General features: G+C 38.5%; 1 protein-coding gene across 1 annotated transcript; it reads left to right on the plus strand.

Annotated features, from left to right (window-relative positions):
- Window positions 1-77: 77 nt before the first annotated feature.
- On the plus strand, window positions 78-25432 carry GRK7 (G protein-coupled receptor kinase 7). Its single transcript, XM_058844424.1, has 4 exons — window positions 78-3330; window positions 4065-4502; window positions 18089-18360; window positions 22521-25432. The coding sequence occupies exons 1-4, from the start codon at window positions 2728-2730 to the stop codon at window positions 22861-22863; spliced, it is 1656 nt and encodes a 551-aa protein (XP_058700407.1). The 5' UTR covers window positions 78-2727; the 3' UTR covers window positions 22864-25432.
- The last annotated feature ends 417 nt before the right edge of the window (window positions 25433-25849 follow it).

Genomic DNA, 25849 nt, shown 5'->3' on the forward strand with positions numbered 1-25849 from the left:
TAGTGCCATCTAGTCCCATCAGAGGACTTTTCTTCATTTTTCTTTGATTTATAGGTGAATATGGAAAGTACCAAACCCTGCTTTTAGCTCATGTCATGTACATGGCAGGAGTAGCTGAGAATTACAGTTGTGGAAGAGTTTTTCTGAAGTGTCAGCTCAAAGGGGTGATGACACAAATGAGGTATTAGGAAAGTTAATGTTGAAATCAAAGCAGCTGGTATTTTTTGTGTACCTGTTTGCATATTATATCTTGTTGACCAGTAATTGAGGTTCACCTAGAACATAAAGTAATGAATTTTAAGTCCTGCATGTTTTCTCTGTGGTTTAGAGATTAGCCAAAGTCCCAGTCTTTCTATGAGCTTTACACCAGAGAACTTCTCCAAATCATACCTTGATATGCTTGATTAGCATGGTTTTTAGTATATCCCCATGTTCAGTTCTGTAATTGTTCACCTCTTGTACATGCAAAATAAATAATTTTTGCTTCTTACCCAAACATACTGTTTTATGAGCAGGTAACCCTGCCTTAAATAGTGATTATCAACTAATAGATTAATGCTGATCTGCTTTTCTCCCGTATTTAATAAATGCTGAGTAGATTTGGATAAGTCAGCAAGCAAATCTCAGAAGTGACTGGAGTAATATGTTCAATGTTCATATTATTTTATTTTTCTTTTCATGAAGTTATGTTAATTTAGAGAGAATTTATGTTCCACAGAAACTGGGAAATATTCTAATTAATTTGATAGAATGGTCTTTGGAGCTGTAAATGTGTCTGTCTTATGTAGGTGCTATAAGCATTAGGTATTTCTTTGATTTGCTTAGGCATGAATATACCAATATTTGGTCTAAGCTTGAGTTCAGCTTTAGGGCCCCAGCTACCAGCCATTTATCCTGCTCTTTGAGCTGTGGTGGATATTATGGCCAAACATAAAAAAGGCCCAACTGAATTTTAGAAAATTAGAAGCTTTATTTTAAAAAAAGCTGAAATTGAAGCTTTATTGCCTCCTTTCATGCCTTTCTCTACCCAGGGTGTTATAGGAATGTGTTGCTGTAGGCCCCATTTTCAGGACAGTCACCAGCAGAATTCCTGGTTTCTTCCATTGGCTCTTTGCAGCGTTGCCCACACTTTTGGCTGCTCTGTTGAGCCTTTTATGTGACCTCTCGCCCTGTGCTTGCTCTCACCTGGCAGAACTGGACAGGCTTTCCCTGTTCTTGTGCACACACAGCAGTTTGCAATGATCCTCTCCATCACTCCTGGAAATAGACGCCTCCAAGGGAATTTCATAGAGTACAAGTATGAGTTGTATGTCAAATGGATTCAATGCAGACAGGATTAAGCATGGAAAAACAATACTGTGTGGTTGTAGAGTGGCAAAAAGCAGCCAAAAAGGGCTTAACACTTACTGTAGGGAGTCTGAAAGGTGCCTCTTATTATTCTTGATGTTTAGATTTTGTGATTCAGCTCTTCAGCTTGCTCTAAGATTGTGAAAAAAGAAAAAAAAGAAACTTGACCTTGACCTCAAGAGTACAGCTTGACCCCGGTGTTACTTCTTTTCTTGTTCTCATAATACCTTCCTTATATTTAAGGAAAGTTTTAACAGCCAAATCACCTGACCCCACAGCAGAAGGGGGCTTAGCCTAGTGAGTGCCGCACATAATTTTTATTCTCTTGAAGGGAAAAAAAATGCGTCCTGGGAGGCAGCCCGCAAGTGAAGTCAGGTGGAATTTGCCTTCACTTGATTCTAATCAGCTTTGTCCCTTTGTTGATGTCACCTCAGCTATATGCTGTTGCCACCTTCTCATCCAACCACTTTCTGTCATAAAGCTCAGCAGGGAAAATAAACTGAGGCCAAAACAACATATGGAAGTGTCTTGGCAAGATTTGGCTGTTCATTTGAAGTGTTTTTCTTTTTTCTGTGGGTAGGAGATGAAGTCAGAGCTGTGTTGTTTCGTATAGAAGGATCATTATTTTTAGACCAGCAGCAGTCCTTAGCCTCTGCATGTAATCTGCTCAGACAGAGCCACACGAGGCAGCAGGGTTTTCATGAGCTGTCTGTGGGGCTCAGTCACTGATGTTGAGTATAACTTGAGTTTTGGAGGTGTGAATACTCTGAGCATTGAATTGTGTGATAATTTAAAGCTCAACATCTCATGTTCATCTATGTCAAGGTCTTTTAGGCATGGCAGATTTGTGATAAAAGCTTTTCATAAAACCAGTTATTAGTCTGCTGGTGTTTGATGTTGACGGGGAGATCCAGGCCTGTCCTGCTGACTGTGGCCGAAGTGCCCCTGAGCTGGAGAGTGCATGTATTGCAGCCAGTAATCTATGTATGTTCCATGCAATCAGTGCATGTAGAGGGAATCTTTGTACATTTAAAGGTTGTTGGGGCCCATTCTGAAAAACACCAGCCAAACCACGTGCATTTGGTACTGCCAGTGGGAAGGTTTGCCTAGGATGTCATCCCTCAGCTATACATAGCAAACTCAAAGCTTCTTACAGAGAAACCTCTTACCAGTCACTTTCCACAAATGGTGCCTATACCTAAAGGTACTTAGTGAAAATCCTTGAGAGGTATTTAATGCAAAAGCAGTTAGTCTCCCTGGTGTTTGTCAGAAGCTCTCACACACCACTATCAGGGAGAAGTGCAGTGCAGCTACAGCACAGCTCCTGGAAGTTACTCATTTTGTCTGAACCAGGCTCTGCCACCCCAAGGGCTTGCCAAGATGTGTGACATGGGGGGGCTCGACAACCTCATTGCCAACACTGCCTACCTCCAGGCAAGGAAGAGTGGGGAAGGAGACACCAAGGAAATGCAAAAGAGGCGTAAGAGCCTCTCGCTGCCCAAGATTGAGGAGTGCAGCCAGCATAGAGAGTCCATTGCTGGTGACTATGACAGCATCTGTGAACAGCAGCCCATTGGCAAGAGATTCTTCAGAGACTTCTTAGAGACAGTGCCAGAATATTTGGTAGCTAGGGACTTCCTGGATGAGGTATCAAACTGGGAGTTGGCAGAGGACAGTCTCAAGAGCAGTACCATGGAGAATATTGTCACCAATTTTCTTAAGGAAGGCGCCAAAAACTATCTGTCTTTCATGAGCTCTGACTTGGTCAGCAAGTGCAAAGCAGCTGCTGCAAAAGACTATGAGAACATCATGCAGCTGGCCAAGGAGGAAACCAAAGTCTTCTTTAAAGACAAACCCTTCCAGGATTTCCAGAACAGCCCCTTCTATGACAAATTCATCCAATGGAAAGTGTTTGAGAAGCAACCAGTAACTGATAAATACTTTTCTGAGTTCCGAGTGCTGGGCAAAGGTGGCTTTGGAGAGGTAAGAGCTTGTATTTTTAAGGCTGTGAGTCATCTCTCCCCTTTCAAGAGTAGCAGGTGGGTTTACAAAGAGCAGTGGATTAAGTCATTGTATGAAGATTTGTAAAACATGCCCCTTCAGATTGCCCATTTTCCAGAAATCAGGCTGGGTTATTTATACTGTGATAGAGACTCTTGTTAGTAAAAAGCTACTTCAACATTTTTATATTCTGTATTGATGCTAGTAAAAAAGCAGTCTTCTTTAAAAAAACTTGCATGAATATTCATGTAGTTATCTATTAGTCTGCTCCTTGACATCATCTTAGCCTGTGCTATCTCATACCACTCCCAGGTAATTCCTAGCTGCAGTTTAGGGAAAAACACACATCAGGATCTGTTCCCAAGGTGCAGTATGGAGATTTTTTAAGAGTTTAACTGTACAGATGCAATCTGTATATGCTGCTTATTCTCATGGTTACAGATTTTTCTTCTTGTCCTTGTTCCTTTTATTTGCTAATACATGTGGCAGCCTCAAGAACTTTGCATCAGGGCCACCATATACTGCTGGTCCAGAACAGAACTGATTGTGCGCTTATTTTTTCCTTGTTTGCTGTGCTAATATACCCTTCACAGAAGTTAGCATCAGCAGCTACTAAAAGGCATCAGTGATTCCCCAATTCCTGCCTGTTACTACCCTTGATTTTCCAGTCTCTGTGTAAAATTCCTTCGTTACCTTTCCATGTGCATCTTCTCTAGGTTTGTGCCATCCAGGTCAAAAATACTGGCAAGATGTATGCCTGCAAGAAACTGGATAAGAAAAGGTTGAAAAAGAAAAGTGGAGAGAAGATGGCACTGCTGGAGAAAGAGATTCTGGAGAAGGTCAACAGCCCTTTCATAGTCACACTAGCTTATGCCTATGAGACCAAAACCCATCTGTGTCTTGTTATGAGCCTCATGAATGGAGGGGATCTGAAGTATCACATCTACAATGTGGGAGAAAGGGGCTTGGAAATGAAAAGGATCATCTTTTATTCAGCTCAGATCACCTGTGGGATTCTGCATCTCCATTCCATCAAAATTGTGTACCGGGATATGAAACCAGAGAATGTCCTCCTGGATGATAATGGGAATTGCAGACTGTCAGATCTGGGATTGGCAGTGCAAGTCAAAGAGGGAAAAAGCATCACCCAGAGGGTGAGTACAAATTCTTTGAATGTGGCCAGGGGGAAGTGAAGTCCAAGACTAAATTCCCTGGAACTTACTCTTTGCTAAAGACCTAAAGTAGTCATTCACTCTGAGAGATGGATCATAAGATTAGGTTTATAAACTCTTTAGCTGCTGCATGTGGTAAAATAACTTCTTTTGCACAGAAACAGTAGAATCTACTTGACCTTTTTCCCTTAAGATAAGCTCTTGAACCAATGACTTTAGGGAGGCAGATGTTTTGTGCCTTAAGGAGTACCACATAGTCAGGGATTTAAGCAATTGTTTAATGAATAGCAGTCAAAGATATGACTCTTCTGTGTTCCACTTTTGCTCCTAGGAGAATACAGTGTCTTACATGTTACTCTTAAGTGATGCTACTGTATTGCAGGTGTGCATGATGTTACATAATAAATGATTTCCAGCCTTCCCCACACAAATTAATTCCTGAAAAGGTTAGCAGACTCAACAGTTTGTAAATGTCCATGCATGTCTACATGTGTGGAAGAAAAAGATGGATGACCATCTGGATTTTGTGTGCACAATTAGATTGTGCAGCACTTCAGCTGTGCCTGTGGTCATCCCAAACTAACCTGGATTTGTAATAACGTCAGAAGATTTACACAATAAATATGTATTCAGGTAGCTTAACTGTGAAAAAGACATATTTCTCTCAAGGTATCTGGAGCTTAAATATCTGTATAATGAGAGAATGTGTCTGAAATACACTAAGAATATGAAGAAATGGAAGCAACATTATGAACTGGTCTATGTTAAAGTCCCCAAATTCACATTAGAAGTTCAGTAGAAGAGAGGACCCACTAATGGCCTTCTACATCATGTTTGAGTGCGCGTCTTTTGATGTTGTTAAATTCAGTAATTTTGAAGGATCTTTTCCTGGCAATTGAAGAAGTTTGTACTATGAGTGGTTTTATTTCTCACTGATAGAAAGTGTGGAAATTGCTGTTTGCATAGGTAGTAAATAATTTTAAAATTAAACCGCATAATGTTTTGGATACAAAAACACAGCTTCTGTGGAAGCTAAGGCAGGTTTTTCAGTAGAGCTTATGTGAAATGAGAATGTTGTTTTGTTTGTAAAGATGGCATTTTCATCAGTGAGCCCAAAGGTATAAACCTTGCTGTGCTTTGCAAGTTAGAGGGGCATGTAGTTGCTATGATCAGACCAAATAGTTTTGTCAAAGGGCAGTTTTTCTTACTTGCAAATATGTGGGGTTTGGCAGAAGGAAAAAAACCTCAAAGAGTGTATTTAGCAATATGTAACCACTTCTGTTGGTATTCTGGTAGAATCTCAAAGCAGTATTGGACAAAATGGTTGTGCTTACTCATCTTCTATGACAGCCATCAAATTGTTAGTGCCTTTTCTTTTGTTGGTTTTAGAAGTTCTATTCACCATTACATGGCTGCTTTTATTAGAGCAAAAACTGCAATGAATAATGTACTTGTAATGTGTTGTAAGAAATTGCAGTTAAAGGCAGTTTTATTCCTACATTATATTGAAATAGGAGATGGATGAAAAAGTTGGGGTTTTTTTCATTTTTTGTATTGTAACTATAAATGAGTTAATATAAGAATTCCTGTAATTTTCTTTTTATTTCTGTAAAACAGTCATATTTGAAAGCTTCTAAAAAACATTATATGAGAGCTGGATATTATTATTTTTTATACTTATGTTATACACAGGAAGACCAAAGAGCACATTTACAAAACTTACATTAAGCTTCACCACGTACTCCTGTAATAAAAGAGGAATGATGCTCTTAAATTAATTTTTGTCTACTAATGATAGTTACATTCTGACTTAAAATTATCTGAAAATTTATGTCATAACATGTTTTTTGAGTAAGACTACCAAATTGTTATCACTTAACCAGACCTGTAGACATCACTTTTTCTTTTTTCACCCAAAGGAATGTATGGCTCCAAGACAGATTTATGAAATGAAATTTAATCAGTTGCACCATTTTGTAGACACAGTTTTATAAGGGCATTGTTATAAGCTAAAGCAGAATATATATTCCTTCCAGGCCAAATCTGTTTCATACTGACATCTAAGTGCCTAATATCATAAAGCTGTTTCTAGATTTTAGATGATGGTTTCAAATGACAATTTAAGGCTTATAATTTTCAGTCACTAATTAAGGAATATTGCTACTGATCTATAGTATATAATATATGGATTTATCCGTGTATTCATTTCATTAAAGGTTGCAAAAAAAAATACACTATTTTGATGAATTCTGAAAGTTTTATATACTCTCATAGCTATACAAGCCATTAAAGATTACATTTATTTTGCTTTCAAAGCAGAAAAAAATTCCTGTCCTCTCATGTATGAATAAATGCACATCACCCATACATCATCTGGAGGATCCATTAATCCCTTTTGTAAATCTTATTAGGTGATTAGGTTATCACATGGCACAAGTAATAAGCTTGTTAATGAGTTCCTGTTTTAGACATTTTCCAAGTTTTCATTGAGGCTTTCTGCAAAATGATAATGTTTATATACTGTTCATCAGCTAAAGAAATATTCTTTCTGGGTAAAAAGGTTTGTTGAATTTTACGTGGATGATTTCAACGTGGTCTTAATAAAAAATAAAGGGTGTTTATGCTTCAAAATAAGCATTGTGCAATTGATGATTCAGTACTTATATAATTGAAGAAGTAGCCTTGGTATCCTTCAAGTACTGCCATTACGTACACCCCTTTTGAAAGCACTTGTGTGCTCCATACCAATTGCTCATAACTGTTAAAAATAAACACGCCTTGCTTTCAGAAACAGTGCTCCTTACAAAGCTCTTGAATGAGTTGGATATCCAACCTTAGTTTTCTCCCTCTCTTTTCAGTTACTAAAGCAGCAAGGAGAAACATCCAGCATTCTGTGTGAATGTACTTTGAACTTATACTGTAGTTTTAAGTAATTGATACAGTAATAATTACAAAATTTAGAAAACTTGAATTTCACTAAGTGTGCTGATTTGTCTTTGTGAAGTGCCAGCTGGCCCTGGAATGGAGAAATCACCAAAAAAAAATAATTAAAATACACAAGTTTGAATAATAACAGTCTTGAAAAATAAAAGTAGAAAACAGTTGAAAGCTACTTATAATGTAATTTTCCTTCATTAAATATACATGGATTTTATGGAATCTTCTCATGATAGCTACATGCACCTGTGCAATCTACCAAGAAATGTGTCTACGCATATTTGCTCAGGCAGAGCTCTTACTGACAGTGCTGCAAGCAGGAATAAACTCTTACCCAGTGTTAATAAAACTGTTCAGGACTTTAAATGTCATTATGACTTCCTATAAATGTATGTGTTGCATCTGATCTGATCTGTTGATAAGACCCTGCAGGAACTAGTTTGTATCTTAAAATGATGGCTTTTGAAATGTTACTGTATTCTCTGTCTTACATAATTGAAATGGACAAGGAGAAACTGAGAGCCAGCAAAGATGGCTTTTACACAGGCAAAGTGTTTTGTCTAGTTATGTACACACTTGATTCTAGCACTAGGGGTTTTTTGCATATGACAGAAATGAGGAGCTTCCATCTCAAGTTAATTCCGTTTTTCCAGAAGTTAGTGTGTATTTGCTGTTTATTTAGGGAAGAATTTTCTGCCCTTACTGGGTATGGCTTTTGTGAAAAGCAACTGTTGCATGTAAATGTGAAGAAGAACTTTTGTGCAGATGCATGTGAGCCAAAGAGCTTAAATATTGACATAATAACTGTGAAAAATAACATAAACATATTTTTGTAGTATTTATAAAAGTGCATTCATATCTTCAGAGGTTTCAGGCTTCTTCACAGTTTTCCTGTGCTATGTTTTATATATTTGAAGGACATCATAATATTTTTATAGGAAAAACATGTTTTGGTTAAAATCTTACTCAAAATGTCCTTTTGCCCTCCTGTATGTTTGTTTATTATAAGATTCTATTTCTTAGGAAAACACAAGGAAATCTATTTAGATGTTCCTGAAACTTGCAGTTTAATTTCAAGGCAGCTGAAAAGCAGGAGGAGGGTTTAGACTTGTGAAATAAAAAATAACTCAGCAAGCTATTCTACAGTTGACCTTTGTTCATTATCACATGGTATTCTTATTGGATAAGATTCTGTAAAAATTTATTCTTCCTTTGCACTTTGAAAAAATGACAGCTCTTTGCTCGGAATTAGAGGCGCTTGCTGTTGTTTTGCTTATACATTTTGAAGTATGACATGTAAAATTGGTGATGTTTTTACTAGCAGAACTTTGTTTTTAAAAATTGTTGTTATGAGGTGCGTCATCATGCTAGGTGTTTCAGATTTTTTGATCTCTGAAATGTACTTTACAGAATGCAGCCTCACCACAAAAGTCTGTGGGGCCAGTTGGGACCTATGCAAGGTCTTGAGGGAGCAGGCAGAAGTGCTCAGCGAGTCACTTCCCATCATGACTTTCCCAGCAGTCCCAGAAAACCAAGGAGGTCCCAGTTGGCTGGACATTAGCAAATGTGATGCCCATCCGCAAGAAGGTCTGGAAGGAGGATCCAGGAGACTTCCAGCCTGTCAGCTTGACCTTGGTACCAGAGAACTTCAACAACAGAGTAGATCATCCTGTGATGTGGATGTGATCATGCAGCACATACAGGACAACCAGGGGATCAGACCCAGCTAGTGTGGGTTTAGGAAAGGCAGGTCCTGCTTGACCAGTGTCATCTCCTTTCATGACCTACTTTGTGGATGAGGAGATGGCTGTGGATGTGTCTGGACTGTGGTAAAGCCTATGTCACTGTTTCCCACAGCGTCTCCTGGAGAACCTGGCTGCTCATGGCTCGCACAGGTGCTCTCTTTGCTGGGTGAAAACGGGCTGGACAGCAAGGCCCAGAGAGTGTGGGGAATGGAATTTGATCCAGCTGGCACCTGGGCACTGGTGGGGCTCCCCAGAGCTCAGTACTGGGGCCAGCCCTGTTTTATGTCTTCAGTGATGATCTGCACAAGGGGATCAAGTGCACTCTCAGCGAGTTGGCAGACAGCACCAAGTTGGGTGGGAATGTGGATCTGCTGGAGGGCACGAAGGCTCTGCAGAGGGATTTGGACAGGCTGGATTGATGGGCTGATGGCAGTTCTACAAAGTTCTGTAAGGCAAAGCAGTGGGTCACAACAACCCCCTGCAGATTACAGGCTTGGGGAAGAGTGGCTGGAAAGCTGCCCAGTGGGAAAAGGGGGTTGTTGGTCAACAGCCAGCTGAACATGAGCCAGTATGTGCCCAGGTGCGCAGGAAGGCCAATGGCATCCTGACCTGTACCGGCAATAGTGTGGCCAGCAGGACCAGGGCAGTGACTGTGCCCCTGTGCTCAGCACAGCTGGGGCTGCACCTTGAATCCTGTATTCAGTTTTGGGCTTCTCACGGCCAGAAAGACACTGAGATGCTGGAGTGTGTCCAGAGAGAGGCAACAGAGCTGGGAAGGGTCTGGAGCACAAGTCTGGTGAGGAGCAGCTGAGGGAACTGGAGAGAGGAGACTCAGGGGGACCTCGCTGTTTTCTACAACTCCCTGACACAAGGTTGTAGCAAAGTGGGGATTGGACTCTCCTCCCAGGTAACAACTGATAGGACAAGAGGAAATGTCCGCAAATTGTGCTAGGGGATGTTTAGATTAGATATTGGGGAAAGTTTCTTTCTCAGAAGGGTTGTCAAGCACTGGAACAGGCTACCCAGGGAAGTGCTGGAGTCACCATCCCTGGAGGAATTTAAAAGTTGTGTAGATGTGGGGCTTAAGGATGTTATTTAGTGGTGGGCTTGGAAGTGCTGGATTAATGGTTGGGCTCAATGATCTTAGAATCTTTTCCAAACTAATTATATGAATGCCATGATCATGAGAGTGAAGGAACAAAAATGATTTTGTGGGATCATTCTGCCTCTTGCAGTTTTGGATATGGCAGAGAGAATACTGTAGTCATCTCAAATTAAGAGAATGCAAGATGTCCCATGAAATACTTTTCCTACATACAGTGTGCCATCCATTTTTTCTGCCAGGGAATGACATTGGAGCCCTTTATGATGTAGCACAAGGTCTTGACATGACTTTCACCACTGTTCCTCATTCAGCTTAATCTGACAATTAATGCGATAGAATTTTCTATAAAAAGTGTACATTCTGGAATGATCCCTTAGGTAAATCATCCAGTGGGCCACACATTGACTCATCATAGTCAAAGATTTTTTATTTCATTGGATAAGAAATGCAACATTTGTCTGACACTGTAATTCTTTGAACTTTTGATTTGACAGCTTTAACCAGAAGCAGTATTGCAGAAACAGTAAGCTGTGAGATGATGAGGAATGTAATACTTCTGTCCTTACTGGACCAGATGTGACATTCCACTTGCTGTCATGAGTAGTTTCAGTTAACAGACATGCAATTAGTTCTTTTTAGGAAGACAGAGTAAAATCCTAGAATTGCAGACATAGGCAAGTGAAAACTGGGGGGCTCAGTTTTGCCCATTATTCGAGTTTAAAATCTGCTAGTGAAAGGTAGCAGGTGGGTGGTTCTTAAAGCTGATATTAAACCAGAATGTAGTTAAGCAGCAGGACACTCTTGCAAAAGGTTTTGTAGGCTCTACAAATGTATCTAGGTTTGGGGGAGAGTGGACAATTGATAGAAGAAGTTTTGTCGAGAGAAACCATTCTATCTCTGGAAGCCCTTGAACTGCAAATAGCTGGAGTCTAGGAAAGCAGAGAGAAGTCTCAATGTACACACCAGCCTCTTAGAGACTTCCCTATGTATTCACTTGTGTGAATATAATTCACAGACAGTGAGCTGGCTGTGTGGGTCATTGGTCTGATGCAGCCAGTACCCATCTCCTTGGACTTACGTTTTGAAGAACGGTACCTCCAACCTTAGTCATAATTTTGGAAGATAAGGTGGATTAAATCCATGGATTTCGGTGATCAGCAGTAACTCTCCAGGCCTCACTGACGTTTGCACTGCTTAACCTACAGTGACTGTACCTACACCGGAGGGCCCCTGCCCTTCCCAGGGCAGCCTGCGGTCCTGTCCCCTCAGTCACAATGTCACAGAACGCAGATTTCTCTTTGGCGTCCCCTTTCTGAGGAAGAATGGTACCATGAGACAGTATTTGCATTCATTATGAAGAGTTTCATAAATACAGACAGAGCTAAGTAGATGGAGAGTTCTCTCCCTTATTAACGCTGTTTATGGAATATTCTGTGGTCATTAAAAAATGAAACCACAAATATCCCTGAAGTAGTATTATTTCTACATTACAGATGGGAAATGATCCGAAGAAATTTAGAAGGAAATTAAAGGGAAAATCATGTTACAGGAAGATTAGAGAACCACTGTAATTCTTGAATTCTAATTGTGTGCTTAAGACTGTCTACCGAGTGTTCTGTTTGTCCTAAATGCTCCATCCTATTATGTCTGATTGCTTCCCTGTCTGTGAACACCTTCTGATATCTTCTGATGACACTTCACTGAGATGGGATTGTTAGCAGGTTCTCTCTTCAGCCAGGATCTGAGGGAAAGGTTTATGTGTGATCATGCAGGAAGAAAGCAGGGAGCTGATCTAGAATCCAAAGTTAGAATTGGTGCCCAGCTACTGGATTGTCCTTTCTCAAGCCCTTTATCCCTTTGACTTCCATGCAGTGTGAAGCTAAACTGAAACTGTGTCGTAACTGTGTCTATTGCTCTTCCCTAGGAGGAGCACACAGGCAGCAGTCCCTACTGCACAGAGTGGCTTTCTCTTTTGTTGTGCAACTTCCTTCATTTCAGTGATTCCTGATGGCCAAGCTTAAAACATTATAAACCAATGCTGGATTTTTTTTACTATTCCAGTTAGTGACTTTGAACCCAGGGCCATTTTTTTCTTTCTTTCTAATATAGCAAAAATCTGTTTTGTCCCTTTTGTGCTTTTGCCTGTGTGGACTTTTTTTAAAGCACAAAACTTTCCCTATGAAAATTATCTTCTTATGTGAAAATCAAAAAAAGTTTACTCTTGAATCTTACATAAGCATGTGGGATTCAGTAGCTCCTAAGCTCCAATATTGTCTTTCTTATTATCTTCTTCTGGTACTCTGAAGAGTCCTCCTTGTGTTCTTCTGAATCAGTAGCCTAACAATTCATGATGGACCATCCCATCAGGAGGTCCCTTCCTCTGCTAAGCATTAACAATATGCCAGAAGCTTTATTCTGTGTGACTTTCCAGAGTGCCTTTTGCTCTATTTAGATTTAGCTTTATCTTATTTAAAATTTAAAAAAATAGTTGCCTATTAATTGGGTCAGCTGGTTTCTTGTTACTGTATGAATGCGTGGTGAGAAACTGGAGGAACTGCAATTCTGTGTAACTCGTTTAAATTACGCTCTGTTCCTCCTCACAGTGATTCTTGGGAGAAGACTTAAGATGGTGAAGGGAGTAAAAGGCAGATCAGTGTTGTTCTCCACATCTAAGGCCTGTTAGCTTGTGTGCAGGGAAGAGATTTCTGTGGTCTGTTCCTGCATTCCTGCAGGGTCTATTAAGGCCATTGCTGAAGGAATGGAGGAACAGCTGGATAAGAGAACAAAGCAGGCAGTGGCACCCCTTGGAGGAAGGAAGGACCGAGCCCCAGGAAACAGCTGATAGAGCTAAACTCAGCTTGTTTTTTTTCCTCTGTTCAACAGTTCTTGTGCCATGGCAAACAAAAGATAGACATTCTGATTTGCTTTACTGTTTGGTTTTTTATATCAATTGAGTTTGTTTTGCAGAGATCTGTGGGAAAAGGTAGCAAGATCTAAATCCTGTTTCTCGCCATTTGCCTGTTTCTGTGCTGCTGAAAGCTGCAGAGAGTTCTCTGTTTCCTGCCTGCACCTGCTGGAAGCTGGCACAGCGGCGGTGCTGCAGGGGCTGTCCCCTGGCAGGACAGCAGTCACAGGGTGTGTGAGCTCTTGCACCACGGGCCTGGTTCTGCTCCGAGTGTGCTGTGCCAAGTGCCCTTTGACAGCTCTGGGATCTGAGTGCACTTAGTGCTTCTCAGGATCGCATCTTGAATTACTAAAAGATTATAATTATGTGACCTTTGAAAAATTTATGCAGGATCCCATTTCACAAAAGAAACATTTGTATACTTTCAGATGAGTCATTTCTACTATGCCCTGTCAAATCACACTCAAAGCAATAATTCCACTCAACAGAACTTCTTTGCTAATGTAACCAAGGGCAGCATTTGGTCATTACATTTTAGAGGATTACTGAAAAATTATCGTTTGGGTTGTTCTCAAGATAGTGAAATAAAGGGAAAATAGATCTGTGAACCCTTTTCAAAAGCAGGTCAATTAAAATTTAATTGACTGAAATGTAATGACTATTTTTATAATTCAAGCAGCATATGCAAGTAAGGCATCCTGCTTATCACGAAAGACAATATTAGATGGAGAGCAAGCAAAAAATAGCTAGTGTTGTACTGACTGCACTTCAAAAAGTTCTGTGCCTCTACAATGGCATAAGATTTCTGTCTCTAGTAAAAAGTTTGGATAATATAACATTCTTTGTCTTCTTTGTGATATTTTTATTTATTGTGTCCCATTAGATGTTTCCAGGTCAGTGAAGGTGTAATATCATGTGTTTGTGTCTTTGTAAGATCCCTTGATTAGTTAGCACATATATTCAAATGCTACCTTGTGTTACCAGGAATTGTACAGGAAAGAAGAGAATAATGTGCTTGGTCTCCATCAAAACCCAGTCAACATCCTAGTAGTGTAGAGTTGACAACAAAAGAATTAACTTTGAGTATGGGTTTTTTATTTTCTCTGTTCCCAATAAAATAATTAAATTTATCCATGTAAAGTAAGATCTAGTAAGAAAAAGTGTGTTTCAGTTACTACAGCTTCTGAATTTGCTTCTAAATTGTACTGAATGAAAACATCTGCAAAATCATTCAGACCTATTTTGTATGATAGGCATATCAGTATCCCATACCTGGGGATATTCCTTCTGAGGTATGGTCAGATAATTTAACTGAGTTAAATATTCAATATCATCCCATGGGAAATAGACCCCTTTAAAAAATAATGCATTTATCTTTTGTGGTAGTTTTTAATTTCTCTGCTTTCTGTCTTTTTTTTTTTTTTTTTTTTTCACTAGAATATAGTTTACAGTATACTTATTTACTCCACAGCCTGCCGAGAGTAATTTACTTCTATTCACTTCTGCTTTGGGAATCATTGGATAAGTTTTCCACCTAATACACTATGTTTTGTTGTTCAGATTTCACTTCTAGTGAGAGTTGTACAGTTTAAAAACTCCCTTCACAAAACTTCTGTTTTACCTCCTTAGATAAACCTCTCCTGAGGTTATTGAGGCTGCCTTTCCTATTGTTGTAGGTTCTCTTTTACTGGAAAGATGATCTGATTTTTACATCTTGTTCTCCATAATGATTAGCGTAGGGATGTTAGGTATTACCTTCCCTCGAACGCTGGTATGTTAGGTATTACCTTCTCTCTAATTCTAAAGATAGAATTCAATCTCCATTTGAAAGATCTGTGTTCTTCCACATGCTGAATAAGTTCTCTTTTGTGTGCTCTAATACAGGCTTTAGCACCTTTCTTCCCCAATGATTTTGCCAAAACTACACATATAGAGAAAGAGTCCAAAGACCAAAATTTAAGCTCTTTTCTTCCTTTCTTCAATTTCCTGTTTTGATAAAAATAGAGATTAATGTATTTCTCCTCCCTTATTCTTTTTCTTCCCCCTTAAAAATTCCTGTTCACTACTTGTGAAATGTTTGCTTTTGCTATAAAATTGTCATGCTTTAGTGGGTTTTAAATGTCAAATCTTCTGAGATTAGGTTTAGATTCTTCCTTGTTAGCCTGTTCCTTCATTGTGAATAGAAGGAAAGCTTCAGGGTTGGGAGAAATTTGTTTTGAGATTCAAGTTTGGATGAAATTCTATGAGAAAAACAGCTCTCATGAAATTCTGACTTGAAATAGTTTCACAAATCAGAGGAATAACACGTTTCTAGACTTCATCAGATGGAGTTGGATCAACTCAGTAGCACCTCAAGACTTCAGTGCTACTAATTTAGAATGCTGAAGTTTAGTTCTTGTTTACATTTAATCTCATCCACAGCCTGTCACTTTAGTCTGAGGGGAAGCTGTTGTTCGTCCATTCTGTTATCTGTTAAGTTGTGGTCCTGCTGTCTTTTTGGTCTGTGGTGATGGCCTTGCCTTCTCTGTTCTTGAGAAACACAAGCACCATGTTGAAGCATGGTGTTCTTCCAGATGGTGTGTCCTGCTGGAGGGTATGTTGAGAATGCCCATGGAAGAGACTGAAATTACTTGGCAACTACTTCTTTTGTAAAAACAGCTGTGGAAGAGAAAACATAAGCAGAAGGAAAGAGGCAGTCTGAAGGATCTGCCTTGAGACACATCTGTGACAGTAGATTTCTGACTTTTCCATGTTAGATGTATCCAAGTTCTGTATGATGATGCTCAGTTGCAGCAAAGCAATCTCTTATCAGAAGGACCATATTGTGCTGTCAGGGCACATTTTGATGATAATGTGACTCAATAGTTCTTCAAGGCATTAGTGCTCCAGCTTCATCTCAGAAAAAATAAGAATGTTTATTGCTTCCCAGAAGGAGAAAAAAAAATAAATTCCAGAAACCTATTTAGAGCTGTGTTTACTAATCTACAGTGAGCTCTGTGTGCAAGCTTTTGCATCAAAATTTCTCTACTACTTTCGACCTCTCCCTTCCAGGTTTTTCTGAGGCCAGATGGATCTGGGGTCTGTGGTTTGAGCATTTGTCCCCTTCCCAGAACAGAGCAGTAATCATACCTAAAATGTAATACTGTTAGGGTATCTCTCAATATTTTTGGTTAGAGAAACCCAGTGTAAGCAGTACAAATTACCTGTGGGATGATGTCAGCAGCTGCAGTGCCTGTGCTGCTCCTCTGTACTTCTGTGGCTTTAGTGAGGGAGGCAACTGTTCACTTTTAACCTTTCCTTTTGCTTTCAACCTGACTGATATTTTTGTTCTTATCTCATTTCTGTTTTTCAACCATATGGAGGATTTTGCTCTATATCCTTAAAAGTAAAAAAAAAAAAATTACAAAGAGAGAAAACAAAGTGGATTTAATTTTTTGTCTGTTAGGCTTATATTTTAATTGATGCTAAAATGTTCCCTCTTGGACGCATTGTTTATAGTAGAGACATCATATGTCATAATGTGTAGTGACACAAGCTGAAGTTAAGGGGGGACCTGACTTGGAAGTACTGTGCCTAAATTTGCAAAAATCAGAGGGGTTATCCAACCCTGTAAAATAAAATTCATCCATTGAGCTGCGCTTTTTATAAATGGAATTTGTCCAAATGAGCTTAGCTTTACGTTTTTCTAACTGTTTTGCTTTAGAGTGAATCTCTGTCACTGATTGTATTCTGATAGCAGTAATAATGACTGTCTTGAGTAAGCTTTAGTGGGATTTTGTACAGACACAGTTTTTTATTTTAATTTGTTATACTGGTAATTCATCAATCCCAGTATTTAAAAAAGATGTGAGATTTCAAGCAACTTCTGGCATGGTTATCACTGTTAGCTGCATCTGGTAAATACATAATATAGAGCATGAGACACAGCAGTAAATGTGGGTTCAGCTGAGGAAATGCTGCTGCGATTGAAATCCCACATCCTCCCTCATGTAACAGTGCAGCAGAGAGCATAGAGAGAGCTGATCCCTTCACTTCCCTCCCAGGTGATTCAGCTCCCTGGGGACAGAGGCAGCTTGTCCCCCAAGGGGAAAGTGGCAGGCTTGGGCTGGGAAGAAAGCAGGCACTCTCAAAGAGTGGCCATTTTTTCTCTCAGAGAAGGGGCCATTAGTTCTGTAAATAGGCTTTATTCAGGCATCTTTTTTTAGTTGAGAAGTATGAACTTGTTCCTTCACCCAAGTGTGTGTAATTTATGAATTATAATTTTTATATGTTTACTTTCTTACGGTTTTTTTAAGAGTTTTTCTTGGCCCTTGGTGGTAGAACATTTATCCAGAAACCAAGAGGGAAGTGGCCTGGTCCCACAAGAGGGAGGTGAGAACTTCCTCATTGCAGCTCAGCTACTGGCTTGATGAGAACTTTCTCTCTGGCAGTAGAGCCCTGTGTTGGACCAGTTATAACCATTGCACAGGGTGGGAATCAGTGATTATTATGCCTGATTTTTGTATTTTTAAAATCTTTTCAAATTGATTGCTACTTGTGTTTACACAACAAAACTAAGAATATCTTTAACAAAAGAAATAATAAAATGGAGGAAGAAAGCAAGCTAACCATGAAATTAAGAATAAACCACTTTTAGGTAGAAATAGCACTGACATTTCACCTCTGAAAAGCATATTTAAGACAGTTTTCCTATGTGCCAAGATGTTTAAAGAGAGATATAGTCCATATGCTGAAGAAGTTATACCTCAGAGTTTCTAGATACAAAATGTATCAGTAGAATTAGTAATATTTTGGAAGAATTATAGGCTAGTCTGTTTAATTGTATGCTTTTCACTATTGACATTGTATAGTAAATCTGTCTGTGTGTTTGCAATAGGCTGGGACAAACGGTTACATGGCTCCGGAAATCCTGAAGGAAGAGGACTACAGCTATCCTGTGGACTGGTTTGCTATGGGGTGTACTATTTATGAGATGGTTGCTGGGCGAACACCATTCAAGGATTACAAAGAAAAGGTCAATAAGGATGAGGTTAGAAGAAGAACTCTGGAAGATGAGGTGAAATTTGAACATGCCAGCTTCACAGAGGAAGCAAAAGATATTTGTAAGCTGTTTTTGGCTAAGAAGAAAGAGGACCGTTTAGGAAGCAGGTATGCCTTCTCAGTACAATAGAGATTAAAGCTGCAAACAATATAGTTATTTTACTTATTGCACAAAATGGGTTAGATTTCACTTGCTACAGAGTAATGAATTTTCCCTTTCACTTCTAGGAAGAAAGAGGTGGAAAGTTTTGAAGATAATATGGAAATAAGGAATATTGTTGCAATAGTGTGATCATCTATCCTCACTCCAGATGACTCACAGGAGTTGCCTTCTTGTTATTTTCTGTGTTAGACTCTATACAGTTTTGGGAGAAAGAGTCGTAAGGGTTTTTCTTACACATTCTTTCCTAAGATAAAGGATATTCAAGTGGATACCTGCATCCTTGCTAGTGCAGACTGAATGCAGAGTATTAGGCTGTATTGCTTACTGGAATGGTGTGGGCAGAAATCCAAATCTGCAATGTGGATTCTCTTCCCTGCGGATATCTAATTTGCAAGGCTGCGTCATTGGCTTCTTACTGGAGAGACCTTAACCCCTCTGCTTTGCTCAAGTGCTTTAAAAAAATTCTGTAGAACTTCTGGTCATCCTGACTCATCCCAGTGAGAAGAATATTTGGCACAAATTCCTATAAAGCAAAACATCTCCGGGCACTTCAGAGGTAGCTTTGGGTTGATGAAGACTGGTAGATATGTCTATGACATAGCAGTTTCAAGGAACTGTTCAATAAGAAGAGAATTGCAAGGCTAAACCTTGTAATGCTTAACTTCTAATAGCTCTGATATGTGCATGTGTTTGTATAAATAATTTAGTGCATTTCTGATTAGACAGATTGCAGATCTACATTTGCAATATAGAAAAATTAAAGAAATACAATAAAAATGTAAAAACTTAATAGGAAACCAATAGTACCTATCTTTAGAATACACCGTGATTTGAATAATCTGTTAATACAAATATATGTATCAGGTGCTTTACCACTCTAAAGGTGGAATAGACAAAGGATCTCCTTGAAAATGCATAGATAGTCTTCTAAATTTATATATCGTAACAACATGGAATAGTTTTTCAGAATGCTAGGCAAACACTTGTCTGAAAGAATTAACTCTAATGAAAGATAATAGATGGTTAATACACATATTCTTAATATTCTGTTGCTAAATGAAGACAGCCACTCTTGTGCTTGATTAATTTTCCCAGCAACTGTGCAAGGCAGCAGAAAAAAGTTATTTTCAGCAGCACATGGAATATCTTTAATACAAAATCAATATTATTTTACTATGTTTTAAAAGCTTATTTTAAATGCAAATTTAACACAAAAACATTCAGAGCACTCTAACTTAAAGGCAGCATACTTTGCAGACATTTGGACTTACAGCACTTTGTGAAGTAAACAAATTTCAGAGTAAGAGAAAATGAAATTTAGAAATTGTGAGTGACTTGGTTGAGTTCATTCAGCAAGTCTGAAACAAAACCAGCAACAGATGATTCACGTATTATAACCACATTGCCTTTTCCAGGGGAATAATTTAAAATGTTTCTGTCTGCTTATTCTTCCATAACTTCTCAGCAAAATGAGAAATGTACACAGAAAGGTTACTGCACATAATATTTTTAATTTTCTGCGATTTAAGATATTCTTCCTCTGATGTGCCATACTTAGAGAAGGTGAACAGCAGGATGTCTACTCTGAGCATGATACAGAATAAAAGCCTGCACGTACCTCTTGAACAGGGTGATACTATTCAGGACAGCTGTGTGTTATGTAAAGATTAGCACTGTAATTCTCCTAAGGACAACAAGAGCTTGAGTTATCCGCAGCAGTGCCTGTTGCATAAGTTAAAGCTGCTCAAAGACAGCTTTATTTTGTACACCTGACCTTTTAAAACACTCCACTCTTCTACTGAAGTTGTGATTTCACTCACTAACTCAGGAAAGATGTAACCCCTTTTCTCCACTCAAGGTTTTTGAGACTGATATCTCAAATCCCAAACCTGTAAAGTGATTTTAATTTTTTTTTTTTTTAATGGAAGAATACAAAATTGACCAACTTCATGTGAATTCATTTGCTCCTCCTATTTAAGTTAGGTAAAAATGCAGTTCACAGGGAATGAGCACAAGTTCATCTCCAGCTAGTTGGAAGATGTCTCAGTTCCAGTAGATGGCATTCATGTAGCTTTACATTTTTAAACTTTTTATGGTTTCAGAATGCCAAACACTGCAGCAATCCATTTTAGAGCCTCCAGCAGCTTCTAGTGCTTTTTGGTTTATGTTACAGAAAGGAAAAGTAAAATAAAGAGAGATTTTTGTGAGTGCATCTGCCCAGTCAGCACTACTGGCTCACCAGTGTCCCAGGACACCAGTTGATTTGAACAGCAGCTGAAATGCATTTCTGGCTAACAGTGGATGTAAACAAATCATGTCAGGCTGCTCAAGGACTTGGTTGTCACTGGCTAGGTAAGGTAGGAGATGATTTTGCAAGCCTATGGATATGCAAAAATTAAGATCCCTAATCTGTATATTCATAATATGGTGCTTTGGGGTTGAAAACATAATACTTTTCATTGCCTAGCATGCCTGGATGGCAGCATCCATCATTCTTCAGGTTGTGGCATCCTGGTCATTCATGGTGGTGTACAATGGGTAGTGGCTGGTAGTGGCTTGCTCAGAACTGGGCAGCAGAGGTGCAAAGTGACAATTTTCTTGCAAGGGGCAGAAAAGAGCAGTGATTTCATCTCTGCTGTGCCCAGGGTGCACCAAGGCAGGCCAGAAGCACAGCAGGGGACCATGAGGAGCAGGCAGTAGTGCCAAGCTGGATGAGCTGTTCTGCATGCATGGAAATTAAGATTAAAAAAATAATGATTTTTCTATAGTCACACAAACCTACTGCTTCTGTATGGTGCTTCTGCACACTTGTAAAGAAAAGACTTGCCAAAGTTTTGCATTACATTTTATTCATAGAACATTGTCTTGAAATACATGAGGGCTTACATTTTGCTAAGTTTGATTTTGTAAGGAGATTGGAAAAGAAAAAAGCAATGTGTTCAGAACTACCATTTTCTGAGGCCAAAACACAGACAAATTTGGTTTTCCTATATTACTGTTTTCAAGAGCAGTGTATCCATAAATATGTTAAACAAAGAATGCATAGGTATGGAAGAGACAGTGCTCCTCTCTGCTCCTCCTTTCTTTAGAATTCCAAATTCAGACTTTGCATGCCTTGACACTAGAGGCATAGTTCAAAAGCTGTGGTTTTTGGTCATGCTTCAACAAGCACACATTTGAGGCTCAGATGATTTTTATCACCAGAAAACATCCTACAAGTCTCTCTAAGGCCTACAGTGAAACAATTCACTAGTCTTTTACAGCTGAAGTTTTCCCTGAGGTCTGCAGTTGTTTTTCATAAGATTTATTTAACTTAAGCATTTACAATGATTTAGTCCTTTCTGGGTTTTTTTTATTTGGTTTAACTATATTAATAAAGGATTATGTTTGTGACAGTGGCACACATACTTTTGTTAATGCCATGATCTGTGAGGCTCTTTCCTAAAAAAATCTTTGTTAGTTTATAAGAGTAGTTATTTTGAATGAACAGTCACTATAAGTGGGAGTAATTATTTGAGTGACATAACTGCGTTTTAGGATGTAAATGTGTAGATGCTTTGAATTAAGATAAAATGAGAATTGTCATTTGTCACCAGCTTCCTATTCAGACTATTACTGCTCAGAGTCAGCCTGTAGATGTATTAACCCAATACACCCCGTTCTAGAGTTTAATACATATTCTTACCCTATAGTACAGGTACTCTTATCCTATAGATACAGAGCCAATCACTGACCTTCCTATGTGGGACAGTAAATCCAATACTCTCCCTCCCCACCCTGCTGTAGGTTTAGTTCTGGTGGAAGTGTAGCTTTGGATGGGGTATCCCAGATGCAGCACTGCAGCTCCTGTGTGGCACCTTGCCTGGGCTGATTTACCCTGAGAGGTGCAGTAACGAGTAATGGGATCAGAATGTTTGCAGCTTCTCACCTTATGTTGTACAATGCAGTGTTCTTTGGTTAGGAAAAAAGGACTTGTGTTGCATTATATATATATATATATATATATATATATATATATGAAGTACTGTCATGTACAAAACACAGACACCCCTGTATCTCTCTGAGAGCAAAACACACTGATGAACAAACTTTTGCTTTATTGCAGGAATGAAGACGATGACCCAAGAAAACACAGCTTCTTCAAAACAATAAATTTCCACAGGTTAGAGGCAAACCTTATTGACCCTCCATTTGTGCCAGATCCATCAGTTGTCTATGCCAAAGATGTTGCAGACATTGCTGACTTCTCTGAAATACGAGGAATTGAGTTTGATGACAAAGACAAGAAGTTCTTCAAAAAGTTTGCAACAGGAGCTGTCCCTATACCCTGGCAGGAAGAAATCATTGAAACAGGACTGTTTGACGAACTGAATGATCCCAACAGAGTAGTTTCTGGAGGTTATGCAAACGGAGGGGAAGCTAAGTCAGGAGTTTGTTTGCTGTTGTAATTATATCATTACCAAAAAGAGTAGAAACCACCTCAGAACTTTCCACATTCTGACTCTGTTTCAGAAACTCAGTACACCTGTTTGAGAAGAGCCAGCCAGTGTAATGTGACATTGACAGGTTATGTAGGACCACCAGCTGAATAGACTGTATTATTTTCCTTTGGTCTAAGAAAGAAGATATTTTGTGTTATTGGCGATGTATCAAATGAAGAACCATATTTCTCTGAAAAGCTTAGAATAGGAATTCTGAAATACAAAAAGCAATGATGGAGTGAAGAGGCAACAGCTTTTGAATATGACTGATTACTGTTTTGAATTCAATTATTCATTGGTTTTCTTTCTTTTTTCTTGTTATTTCTACTAACATTTCCTCTTTGTTCTGCAGTTTTCAGAAAGGATTTTTTAATTTTCAAGTAATATTGGACAGTGGAGCTCATATACCTGTCAGACATGGAATCTTACTGGTTAGCCAGTCTGTCTGTTAAATTCTGTTAGTTTTTGAGTGGTTTATTGTAATATATTCAAATTGTCATAAGATATAAAGAAAGCTCTACACATCACTTGGAAATAAGAACAACAGGATCAAACTCTTTGCAAAAGTGATTTTAATGGAGTGAAGATAAGATTGCACCAATTTATTGGAATAAAGCGTTTATTTATTATTAAGTGTATTCTTATACGTGATAATACTATATACAAAGAAAATGTATTTATAAGTAAATACACATTCTTTTTTATCAGATCTCCTGATAATTTTTCTGTATTTTGGTGATAAATTAAGCTACAGATAGACCAAAGCAATTTGTAATTGAGTTTTTACAAGACATTTATTTCAGTGTAATATAGATTTTCATTCAAGTTGCAAAATACATTATACTGTCACATTCTGTAATGCTGAAAAAGTTGTGTATGCAAGTCAAAACTATCTTCAAATGTTTATTGATTCTCATACAAATTTTGAAGTGTTTTTATTTTTCAATTTTATGGCAATCTAAATTGAATTACTTGGGAATATTGCTATGAATACTTGCTACTGGTGAAGTGTATTACTCATGAGATGCCTCCTGCTGATTTTCTGTGGTAAGAAAATAGGCAGTTGTTCTTTGCATAACTTTTAAAACTGATCCTGCACATGCTGGTCACTGTCATCTATCCAGCCACAATTTCCATTGACTAAAGTGGAAGTGGAAACTACTTCATTCCTTGGAGTCCTGGAGGCTGCAGATGCCCCATTTTCTGTTTTTCATACAGCAAACCTCCTACTGAACTCAAGGACTTATTTTAACTAGATGCTGGGATTAACTCACACTTCAGTTTTAGAGGAGGAAAACCTGTAGATACGTCTTCTGTACTCAGGTCTGTCATGTGCAGCACAAAGCGTTGGTATTTATTTATAACCTAATAGCACATCCCAAACTCTTAAGTTTTAAATACTGTAAGTGTTTTAGTCACAGCTAAGTAATACATTAGTAATACTTTGTGTTGTTCTGAGTAGAAAAATAATTGCTCTTTTTTCTTTTAAATTTGCTTTTCCGGTGTTTTATATACTTAATATTCAAGTGAAAATTCAAGAACAGTGTTACTTAGGATTAGTGGGTAATTCTTTTCATGAATTATGAGCATAAAATTGTCTGCCTTTTGAATGGAGACTTTCTGTCAATAATTTAAAACAATATAAGCTGAATTCTGACTTGGTCTTTTAATTGAGAAGGATGATCCTAAAAGGTGGTGAAAAGCAGAGGAAGAGAACAGTGATGTTGTCCTGGCATGGATCTACAAGAGTGCTTCCACTATTGATATCCATTGATTTTATTTCTTATTGCTCCCACCTGCAGAAGGGTCTCAGAGGGGTAGTAAATATACTATATTTAAGAAATCAAGACAGAAAACTTTATTATTATACGCATTTTTTAAAAACCCACAAAACACGAAGTGACACAAAACCCACAACCACTACCTGATTAAAGCTAGGAGAGACCTGTTAGTGGTAGTGGCATCAAACTTCTGTCCTGGATTGATATACCTCAAATCCACAGAAATGGATTCAAAAATGTTTCAAAAATCCTCCTGAACCATAAAGCAGTACTCAGAAATGGCCGTAGGTTTTCCAGTGCAAACTGGGTTTTAAGCTGCCATTTGGAAAGAGGTTATGTACAGACAGAAGCAGAATTCAATGCCTTGATAGAATCACATATCCCCAGTGACATTGGGTGCTGCAAGGGTGCATTTTTCAAAATGTGTTGCAATACTGAGATCTGTGAATTCGGAACATCGTGTGGGCATAACACTGGATTATTTAGCTTTAGAAATGTTGTGGTATCACTAATCCCAGCAGGATGTGCATCAGTGAGATCCATGATGTTAAGTGTTTCATGAATCATTTAGAGTAACAAACACATCAGAAGTCTGATAATGCACAGTTTGGCACAGTGTATGATAGAGAAGAATGTGTTAGTTTGAAATATTCATTTTAATTTTCTAAAATTCTCTTTTTACAACATGGACAACTTGTATTTGCACCATGGAGAGGAAGCAGGACAAAGATTATTTCTGTATTCCTGTTAGCACTTTCAGTGAGTCTTCTAAAAATTATTTTCAAATGTTTTTTAAGAAAACTATGAAATACTTGGTTATTTTCTTCTTCCTGCCACTGTAAAGTTCCTTGTTAAACTTACTCACACTTACTGCTTCATCTTAACAAAAAACCATCAATCCCCAGCAGTCCCAAAAGATTTACAAGTTCAGTGAATTTCTTACTGCAACCAAAGATGCTACTTATTGAGTAAACTTAAATGTATTTGCAAGTGTTGCAAGAGCAGGGCTCAAGTCAAAAGTATTGACCAGGTTACTGGGTGTTTATGAAAGAAAATGAGGGATAACTCTGGGGGAGGAAAATAACCATGTGGTTATAGATTACTTGACTTATTGTGGCACAAGGAAATTACATAATTTGAAACTGCAGTTATTTTCTTCTAGCTGTCTCCCT

The sequence above is a fragment of the Poecile atricapillus genome, chromosome 8 (assembly GCF_030490865.1).
Source record: "Poecile atricapillus isolate bPoeAtr1 chromosome 8, bPoeAtr1.hap1, whole genome shotgun sequence".
NCBI classification, from domain to species: domain Eukaryota; kingdom Metazoa; phylum Chordata; class Aves; order Passeriformes; family Paridae; genus Poecile; species Poecile atricapillus.

Bases quoted from the DNA above. Each gene is read 5' to 3' on its own strand.
- GRK7 (XM_058844424.1), top strand. From the start codon at position 2,728: ATGTGTGACATGGGGGGGCTCGACAACCTCATTGCCAACACTGCCTAC. The intron at 3,331-4,064 runs GTAAGAGCTTGT...CATCTTCTCTAG, and splicing joins GCAAAGGTGGCTTTGGAGAG to GTTTGTGCCATCCAGGTCAA. The intron at 4,503-18,088 runs GTGAGTACAAAT...TGTTTGCAATAG, and splicing joins GAAAAAGCATCACCCAGAGG to GCTGGGACAAACGGTTACAT.